General features: G+C 38.2%; 1 protein-coding gene across 1 annotated transcript; it reads left to right on the plus strand.

The window, feature by feature from the left end:
- Positions 1–5,070: 5,070 nt before the first annotated feature.
- Positions 5,071–5,838, plus strand: LOC111623714. Its single transcript, XM_023366400.1, has one exon. The coding sequence runs from the start codon at positions 5,071–5,073 to the stop codon at positions 5,836–5,838; it is 768 nt and encodes a 255-aa protein (XP_023222168.1).
- Positions 5,839–11,553: the final 5,715 nt, after the last annotated feature.

Here is an 11,553-nt window from a genome sequence, read left to right on the forward strand (position 1 = left end):
CTTTAGAGCAAAAAGTAAACAACGAAGGAACAGGGAGTAGCCAAGCGGTTCTCCTATACCCTAAACCTGATTCAGAGGGAAAAACACCAGACATGGAAGAAATAACAAGAAATATTAAAGAACAAATAAAACCACAGCAATTACAAATAAAAGTGAAAAATATCAGGAAAATTAGGGCCGAGGGTATTTGTATAAGAGTGGGTAGCGAAAATGATGGAAAAAAATTAAAGGAAGCGATAGAAGCACTTCCTGACATGGAAAACAAGATACAATGTAAAACATCTGAGGGGAAAAAACCTCGGGTGATTTTGATAAATGTACCAGATGCTATAAAGGACGAAGAAGTAGTGCAAGTCATGATAAGACAAAACTCAATATGGGGGGATATGGAAACGGAGGAAATAAAACAATCAGTTAAAATTAGCACAACGCTTAGAAGAGATAACACAAGAGAATTCTGCCGACATGTAGTATTGACAGTATCACCAAAAATCAGGAACATTTTGATATCTGCTAGATATCTGGCAATGGATTGGACAAATGTGTACGTGGATGACTTTTTGGCTATAACAAGGTGTTATAAGTGTTGTGGCTACTCACATCTAGCAAAGGATTGTAAAGAAAACCAAAGCTGCAGCCATTGTGCACATCAACACAAATTTAAAGAATGTGACAAGAAAAATACTCCCCCATCATGCATCAATTGCAGAAGATATAACCAGGGATTACCAGAACATAAAAGAAGGCATACAAACCACAACGCCATGAGTAATATCTGTCCGACACTGCAAAAAATAAAAGAGCAAATAATTAGCAAAACTGATTATGGCTTCTAACAACAACAATAGAAATGTATCAAGTAACAATAATGGTCAGGAACAAATTAATTCTTCTACCCAGAATAGTAACTACTTAAAACTACTACAGATAAATACTCAACGTAGCAAAGCAGCCTGCTCGAAATTAATTAAAACAGCTATGGATAAGAATATAGACATAATTTGTATTCAAGAACCCTATACCATTCAAGACACAATTGTAAGATTTGGAACATGGAAAATATTAACAGGTGTAAAGAATAAAACTCCAAAAAGTGGAATCATACAATGTAATCAAGAACTCGACTTAGCTATGATCCCACATTTATCTACCGATAGAATAACTACGGCAATTTTACATCAGAATAACCCCATAATTATTATCAGTGCTTACTTCTCCCCGGAAGATCAGGATGAAGATTGTCTGAATGAACTTAAAGAAATTCTTCAGATTGTTAATAATCACAGAATAATATTGACAGGTGATTTAAATGGTAAATCACCAATTTGGTATCATAATAAATGGGACAAGAGAGGTAGAATGATTGCAGACATTATGGACGAATATGATTTGATCTCAATAAATATGTCAACACTCCCGACCTTCTTCACACCATTTGCTGTCGGATGGACAGATGTTTGCTTGGTGACAGCAAATCACTCTCATTGCATCGAAAATTGTGAAACCCAACTATCTACAACTTTAAGTGATCATCGATATATTTTAACCCAAGTGTCCAACATTGAAAAATCTAAATACCAAATTCCATCCTTCCAGAGGAAACAAACTAACTGGACTTTGTTCAGAGAGGAATTTTCAAGACTATGGAGGACCTATGAATTTCCACAGGTGACAACTCAAGCAGGAATGGATCAATATGCGGAATTCTTTGTGCAGACCCTCAGTGAAGCAGGCAAGAAAGCATTAAAAATAAAAGGAACATCGCCGAAGAGTACGAAGTGGTGGAATGATTCACTTACTAAGCATAAACAAAGGGTAAATAAACTAAGGAAAAAATTTTTAAAAACTAATAATGGAACCCTCAAAGAACAAATAAAGAAGGAATTCAAACAAGCATTAAAACAGTACAAAAAATTAATTAATAAAACTAGAAGAGATTCATGGAGGCAATTCTGTTCGGAGACAAATAGCAAAGGACCATGGGAAATTCCCTATTACATGGTAATTAAAAGACGAAAGAGAGCAACAATACCTGATATCATGACAGCAAACACCAATGGTACGAATGACAAATTTGATATCAAAGAGAATATTAAAAATATATTAAAATTTCATTTTCCTGAGGACTTACAAGATGATGATACGGAGGAGCAAAAACAGCTTAGAGAAGATATTGTAGTTGAAATAAATACAACAGATGATAAACTTTTTACGACTAGAGAAATCCAACAGGCTATTAAAACAATGGCAAATAAAAAATCGCCTGGAATGGACGGCATCACTGCCGAAATGTTAAAAGAAAGCTTTAGAGAACTACCTACTGCTTACTTACATTTACTAAACACCTGCCTTACTTCTGGTTACTTTCCTACAAAATGGAAAGTAGCGAACATAAAACTCATACCCAAAACTGAAAATCCGAGTGCGCCAAACAATTATCAACCAATCAGCTTGCTTCCCACATTGGGAAAACTTCTGGATGGGCTAATTATTAATAGAATAAACTGGCATTTATATAAAACCAACCAGCAAAATGAAAAACAATATGGATTCAAACCAGGGCGCTCCACAATTGATGCCATGTTAAAAATAAAAGAAATAATATACAAAGCTTGGGAAAAGAACTACCATACCATCTTGGTAAGCATTGATTTTTGTAAGGCTTTTGACCACTTGTGGTGGCCAAGTGTATTGGATCAACTAAAAAAGGTGAAATGTCCAAAAAATTTCTATAACTTGATAAAGAGCTACCTCCATGGAAGGGAAATAATATATATGAGCAATAACATAAAAATTGAAAGAAAAACTAATAGAGGGTGCCCCCAGGGCTCACGAAGTGGCCCTGGGTTGTGGAACCTGGTATTTGATGACTTACTAAACTCAATACAAGACACTGAAAATGTTCATATACAGGCATTTGCCGATGACTTGCTCCTTTTGATTTCACACCAAAACATAGATAAGCTTACCAACATCACAAATAAATATCTTAAAGATATAAATAACTGGAGTAAAAGAAATAAGCTGCCTATAAACAATGATAAATGTATAGCAATGCTTTGTACAAGGAAAAACAAGAGGAACAGAATCCAGCGGCCACCATGTATTTATATTAATAATCACAAAATAAAAATGGAGCAACAACTAAAATACCTAGGGTTATATTTGACGAAAAACTAAATTGGCATAGTCATATAAGGGAAATGTGTAAAAACATGGAGAGGAAAGCAAATCTGTTAAATTGGATTTCAGCAAAGAACTGGGGACTGAATTATAGGAATTGCAGACTCCTATATAAAATGGCATCTGAGCCTGCCATTTTATATGCAGCCCCTGTGTGGAGCGAGGCTTTGAACAACATTCATATGAAAAGCAAAATCTTAACACTGCAGAAAAAATTTACAATAAAAATGGTAAAGCCTTATAGCACATCACCTTCTAATGCCCTCCAAGTTATGGCAAATTCATGCCCTCTCCATATACAAGCTAAAATAAGCACATGGCACTGGTATTTGACTTCCAACAATGATAATAAAGTGATTCTTGACAGTATTAAAAGGAAAATTTTCACAAACATAGAACAACAGAATAAAGAGATAAATAGAAAACTTAATAAACAAAAATTACAAACACATCCAGCTGAAGGAAATAACTATACCATTCTTTGGGATCCACAAGAATCGATTGAAATTAAAACAAATTATGCCATTTATACAGATGGATCCAAGGGAAGGGAAGGAACAGGATCAGGTTTCACCATCAGGAAGACAAATAATAGAACTGTTTACCAAAACTATCAACATCTGGCCCCTTATTGCACAAACTCTGATGCTGAACTCTGGGCTATGTATACGGCTATACGATTTGTTAATAACAATATTGATAACTTCAAAGGAGCCATTAAAATACTCACAGATAGCAGAATGATATTACATCTTTTGAATAACTGTAATAATCTTACTCGACTAGCCGGATGTACTATATCATCGGCTCAAAACTTAGGCAGCAAAAGAACAATTTATATAGGCTGGCTCCCCTCACATACAGGAATTGATGGGAATGAAATAGCTGACAAGATGGCTAAGCTAGGGGCTAGGAGATCTGATTTCTACCAGTTCGACGAAATTCCCTTAACGATAGTCAAAAAACAACTGATGAACTATGCCAATAAAATCTGGCAGAAGAATGGCAGAATTCAGACACAGGCAGGAATTGCTTCAAATTTATACCTAAAATCCAAGACAGACAAAGAAATAAACATTACTCTCCTGATAAAGATACTACACAATTAATAACTGGACACAGGAATTTTCCTGCTTTTCTTCATAGAATTGGCAAAAAGAGCTCTAACAAGTGCACATGCGATGAGGTTGGCGACGCTATCCACTATCTTTTTCATTGCAAAATTTATGATCAATTCAGGCTTGAATTAATACACAATTGTCTATTGAACAATATTGGATGGCCCCCAAATCCATCGCATCTTTTTAAAGATAAGGAATTATGGAATGATGTGAAAAAATTTCTACAAAGAACAGGGATTTTGAATAACTCCCATATTTGGACAGATGCACCCGACAGCTCTTAAATAAAGAGCATGGTGATCATCATCTCTTATACTCATGATGAGATTCTTCATTCCTTGCTGACTACATTGACCATCTGACTGAAACTTTATGATTGTCGCCTTCATTACTCCTTCCCACTCAAGGCGAGTGGGATTGCTACATCCGGTGCTGTATTAATCATATGCAAGATTTCTGTGTATTGTAGCAATTGATTGTATTATTCCTATTCTGATTCTGCGACCAGATGGTCTGCATTCTGTACATAACATTTTTTGTAACCTTTTGTGTTTATTTGTTTCTCATTGTGTATTGTATTATTGTATTGTATTATGTTTTGTTAATAAAGTCCCGATGCAGGCGCTCTCTGGTCCCATGCCTTCTTTCACAACTTTCCTATCTTTCTGTTTTTCATACTTCACATCTCATGCTTTTTCTCCCTCTTCCTTTTCCATAGGGCTAAGTCTGTGGCAAAAAACAGACAGCCCTCTCACCCTTTACAACAATGTCTATAGCAACCCCAAAATGCGGCATTATAGTAAGAAATAACAACTTAAACATAGCCCTAATTCCAGAACTTAGCTCCTATCGTATTACTACAGCTGCTGTCCATAACGAGCCCATCGATCATATAATCAATGCCTACTTCTCACCACAGGACGACGATGACGATTGCATCGGAGAGCTACAAAATGTCCTGAACAAGCTTGGTGACACAAAATACATAATAGTGGGCGACATCAACGCAAAGTTGGCCCTGTGGTACAACGAGGAGGAAGACAACCGCGGAAGACTGATCCAAGACATACTAGACAAAATCGATGGCATCTCGCTAAACACCTCGGACATCCCCACGTTCGAGACAAGCAGGGCTAGAGGATGGACAGATGTTTGCCTGGCGCCCACGAGGTTAGGCAGCTTAATTGAGACGTGTGAAACCTTAACTACCACCTTGGCTAGCGATCATAGGTACATCCTAACAAAGATCGAAAGGACCAGCCAAACGATTAGCACAAAAAACAACATCTATAACAGAAAAACCAACTGGGAGCTATTTAAAACCACTTTTGCCGCCTACTGGAGGTCATACACGTTCTGTCCCCTGAACACGGCCAGAGAAATCGACCACTACGTCAACCACCTGACCACTTCCTTAAATTCGGATATAAATCTATCATCAACCACCAATAAAGTTGACAAGCAACGTACACATTGGTGGAACAGTGACTTGGAAAGAGAAAAGCGCAAAATCCGTAGGCTTACAAGGCACTAGGTTAAAACGAGTAATCCAGATACAAAGGAAGAACTGCGAAAGGAATACTACAATAATCTCAACCTCTACAAGAAGAATATAAACAACGCCAGAACACAGGCATGGAGGGAATTCTGTAGTAAAGATAACAAAGNGGCACACGAACCCCAATTGTGTACATGGACGAGGAGGAGGACCAAACTACGGACCAAGAAATGGAACAAACCACAGAGGAAATAGAAACAACATTATTAAGTGAGGCAAAAGATATGCTCAGCACAGTGATGGAATTGTGCCCTGAGCACACCAACACCAATGTGAAACAAAAAGAGCGATGTAAGATAAGGGAATGCGTGGCAAACATGTTTGGTTATCTACACGAGATGTTCGCCATAGTCAAGGAAACTAGAAGGCAAATGGCAAGGGTAGAAAACAACAAATCTCAACAAGCACCACTACAAACTACTCAGAATACTACTTACAGCGACATATTAAAAAGAACCATCAAACCAAGTAACACAACTAGAAACATTCAGAAATCCTTAGATCAAAAATTGAATCAAGAAGGAACTGGAGGCTCACACGCAGTGCTTATTTACCCCAAAGATCAGACTGGAGAAGAGGAACAAATTAACATGGACAAAGTGACAGAGGTATTGAAAAGTAAAATCGAACCGCACAAACTGAAGATTAAAATCAAAACGGTCAGGAAAGTAAAAGACAATGGTGTCTGCATTAGAGTAGGGGACAGAGACCAGAGCATATCGCTCGAAAAAGCAATCAAAGAAATTAAAGAACTTGATGATAAGATTAATTGTAAACGATCAGAAGGGAAAAAACCGAGAGTGATTTTATTGAACGTACCTCAATCCATCCAAGAAGACGACATACCTACATATATATATAAACAAAACGACATATGGGGAGATTTAAAAGAAGAAACTTTTAGAAACCAGTGTACGATCAGTACAATACTGAATAGGGGGAGACGGACAGAAAACTGTAGGCATGTTGTCTTATCAGTGGCACCACAAATACGCAACACCTTCATTAAAGAGAAGCATATTTCGATAAATTGGGCCACCATAAAAGTGGATGATTACATCCCTATAACAAGGTGCTACCGATGCTGTGGCACCGGACATATAGCCAAAGATTGTGACCAGGAACAACACTGCTCGCACTGTGGTGAGAACCACAAATATTCAGAGTGTGACAGACTCAAAAAGCCGCCTTGCTGTGTTAACTGTCACAGAAATAACAAAGATGCACCAAACAGTAAGAAACAGCCGACAAACCACGGAGCACTTCACCCTATGTGCCCAATCACTAAAAGATTAAAAGAAGCGGCTATAAAGAGAACCGATTATGGATTATAACAACTTACAATCCAATACTCAGAGACATAACTCAACTCAGCATCTAAACAGCAATAACCACTTCTTTAATATACTCCAAATCAATACGCAGCGGAGCAAGGCGGCATGCTCTAACTTGGTTCAAACGGCTAATGAAACTAACATCGACCTAATATGCATTCAAGAGCCTTACCACATAAACAACAATATTGTGAGGTTCGGCAAGTGGAAGGTGATATCTGGCACCAACAAAACTAGGCCCAAGAGCGGCATAATTTGCTGCAATCCTCATATCGATATTGCAAGAATTCCACAACTGTGCACGGACAGGTTAACTACTATCATCCTCCAGCTCACAGAACCCATCTTAATCATAAGTGCTTACTTCTCACCCGAAGACGACGACGAAGAATGCGTCGAAGAACTTTCCAACATAATTAGAAAAATTAGGAACCGTAGGCTCATGATCATGGGTGATTTAAACGGCAAATCGCCAGTTTGGTTTCATGAGAAAGAGGACAGGAGGGGAAGGCTTATCACTGAGATGATGGGTGAGTTCAACTTAATTTCAACCAATATGACGACGCATCCGACATTTTACACCCCATTCGCTAAAGGATGGACGGATGTATGCCTTGTCACGGACAACCTTTCTCATGAAATCGATAATTGCGAAACACTCCTCATTCCGTCTGCTAGTGATCACCGCTTCATCCTCACTCAAATCAATCAACCTAATACAACAATAAGGGCAAAGGAGCATTCTTTTCAGACAAAACAAACAAACTGGACACTATTTAGACAAGAATTTGCTCGGTGCTGGCAAAACTATGATTTTCCGAACATTAAAACCCACGCTGATATGGACAGTTATGCTCAGTTCTTCACTGAGGCACTGAAAAAGGCAGGTACAAAGGCCCTTCGTTACAAACAACTACCTCCAAGAAAAACTAAATGGTGGGATGATTCCCTGAACCGCAAAAGAAGAGAAGTCAACAGAATGAGGAAAAAATACACTAGAGCCAAAAATACCGACGATGAAAAGAATTATAAAATCAAATATAAAGACGCCCTAAAACAGTATAAGAAGTTAATCAATAAAACCCGAACAAACTCTTGGAAAGTTTTCTGCACCGAATCAAACAAGAATGGCCCATGGGACACTCCCTACAGCATGATTATGAAAAAACAAAAAAAAATCTACCCTCCAGACGTCATCGGCTCGGATGGTGACGCTGAAATAAACACTGACCTCGAAGGAAATATCAAACATATATTGAATTACCACTTTCCAGAAGATAATCAAGACTGTGACACTACGAAACAACAGGACATAAGAAGGAATATATCACAACCCTACAATAGTAAGAACGACAAAATGTTTACCTTTCGAGAAGTCGAGAGGGCAATCAATACTATGGCAAACAGGAAATCGCCCGGCATCGACGGCATCACAGTAGAAATGTTAAAAGAGGCTTTTAAGGAGATCCCCATCGCCTTCGTGCACATTCTGAACAAATGCCTGACCACAGGTTTTTTCCCAAAAATATGGAAGACCGCTGATATTAAATTAATTCCTAAGACCGACAATCCAAGCAAGCCAGAAAACTACAGACCCATTAGCTTACTGCCCACAATGGGTAAACTACTGGACGGTCTTATGATGGAGCGTATAAATTGGCATCTCTCCAGTACCAGTCAACTAAATGAAAACCAGTTTGGCTTCAGGCCAGGTAAATCGACGGTTGATGCAGCATTAAGAACAAAAAAAATAATACACGACGCATGGAAAGAGAATAAACATACAATGCTGGTTAAAATTGACTTTCATAAAGCTTTCGACCACCTATGGTGGCCGAGCATTTTAAACCGTCTACGTCAAACCAATTGCCCCGCCAACATCTTTTACCTAGTCAAAGACTACCTGAACAACAGGTCAATCGTATATAATGCAAACACCTTCACCATCAACAGACCCACTAATCGTGGATGCCCCCAGGGTTCACGAAGCGGACCTGGGTTATGGAACTTAGTCTGTGACGACCTACTTAACCTTATGTCAAGGGGCGAAAACTCCATAATACAGGCTTTTGCGGATGATCTCATATTGATGGTAACACATCAAAATGTAGACAAACTGGAAGACATAGCGAATAAACAACTGGAAAAAATTTATACTTGGAGCAAAGATAACAAACTTCCAATCAACAACGAGAAAACAATCGGTATGGTCTGCACGAGGCGTAATAAGCGTAACAGGCTGAAAAGACCGCCAAGGATTTTCATAAATAATAAAAAGATTAAAATGGAACAGGAACTCAACTACTTAGGCATTCTTTTCGATGACAAATTAAATTGGCACAATCATATTCGCAGTATTTGCAAAAGCATGGAACAGAAAGCGAACATGCTTAACTGGATCACGGCAAAGACGTGGGGTCTGAACTTCACAAATACAAAATTCATTTACGAAGCGGCAATAGAACCAGCTATTCTTTACGCGGTTCAAGTGTGGAAGGAAGCACTCGAAAATATTCACATGAAGAAAAAGATTACATCAATTCAAAGAAAATTTGCTATAAAAATTAACAAGGCGTACAACACCGCACCTACTAGTGCTCTCCAGATTATGGGAGACCTCCTTCCGATACACCTAAGGGCCAAATACCTAACTTGGAAATGGCACCTCACAACGATGAACCAACAAATCGAACATTACTTTCCCGAAAACGACGAAATATACACGGAGTTAAAAAAGAACAATACGATCATTGACTTAAATAACAAAAATTACGGAATTGATAGAAACCTAAAGAAAAATGAATGTACAACACATCCGGCAGAAGAACCAAACTTTTGCATACACTGGGAGGAAAAATCTGAAACAGAAATCAAAACAACTTGGAAAATTTACACTGACGGATCCAGGAGTGATAAAGGGACAGGTGCAGGTTTTATAATTAAAAACTCCAAAGACAGAACTGTACGTCAGTGCTATTATAAACTAGGATCCCTCTGTACTAACTCCCAAGCTGAGTTATATGCAATTCTCAAAGCAATTAACCATGTAGAAAATAACATTGACAATTTTAAAGGAAATATTTACATAATGACGGACAGCAGAGCTTCTCTTCATAGATTAATTAACAGGAATCGGATCACGATCTTATCAAGAAAAGTCCAAGAGGCAGCCAAGCTTCTCGGCTCTAAACGACAATTAACTTTTGCATGGGTCAAAGGACACAGTGGTAATGACGGAAACGACAGAGCCGATAAACTGGCTAGACTTGGTGCTAATAGTGACATTAATCCATCATACAACGACGTTTCTCTCACCACCCTGAATAAATACCTTCTTTCGTTAATCAACAACATCTGGCAACGGGAATGGGAGACAGCTGAAACAGGTAGAAACTGCTTTCAGTTTATTCCAAGTGTGAACATCAGAAAAAAGGCCAGCTACTACAAACCAAACAAGTTTACCACACAGGTAATCTTAGGCCACGGTAACTTCCCTGCTTACTTACACAGATTCAGAATAAAGGACAACAATTTATGTGATTGTAACAATAGTGACATCGGTGACGCAATCCATTTTGCCTTTCACTGTGAAAAATACAGCAACCAACGATCAGAACTCCTCTACAGTTACCTATTAAAGAACCCTTCTTGGCCACCAAAACCGGTGAACATTTTTAGTGACAGAAATCTTTGGAGAATCTTCGAGGACTTTATAATCAAGACAGAAGCTTTAAAAGAACAATTTAGCAACAGCGAAAACAATCATTACTCGGACGATAGTGACAACACGGTGGACAGTTCATCGGAAGATGATATCCTTCAGAGAGGATCCCCGTGATCCCCTCTGCCATCAACGCTCCTAGTATTGTATTAAGGTCAATTATGTATATTTATGTTTTATAGTTATGGGAGCATATTCTTTGTATTATTTTACATGCTAAAGCGGCCAGTTGTCTGCGGGCCATTATTGTACGCGGTATCTCATTGTTTAGTTTGTAGTAATGTAATTCTTGTATTGTCCTTATGTATTCTTAATGTATTTTGATTGTATTTTGTTTAATAAATGCCGATGCAAGACGCCCTCTGGTCCCATGCCTAATTTCACCCTTTCCTATTTATCTATTACTTCACACTTCATATCACATGCTTTATACTTCCTTCAATCTTCATTAGGGCAGAAGTCNTGACGGGAATGAAATAGCTGATAGGATGGCTAAGCTAGGGGCTAAGAAATCTGATTATCACCAGTTTGATGAAATTCCCTTAACGATGGTTAAAAAACATCTCATGCACTATGCCAATAAAATCTGGCAAGAAGAATGGCAGATTTCAGACACAGGAAGGAATTGCTTCAAAT

This window comes from Centruroides sculpturatus, unplaced genomic scaffold (assembly GCF_000671375.1).
Source record: "Centruroides sculpturatus isolate CEXI.00-Female unplaced genomic scaffold, Cexi_2.0 scaffold80, whole genome shotgun sequence".
NCBI lineage: Eukaryota > Metazoa > Arthropoda > Arachnida > Scorpiones > Buthidae > Centruroides > Centruroides sculpturatus.

Excerpts from the sequence above, each read along its gene's own strand:
- LOC111623714 (XM_023366400.1), top strand. The coding sequence starts at position 5,071 with ATGTCTATAGCAACCCCAAAATGCGGCATTATAGTAAGAAATAACAAC.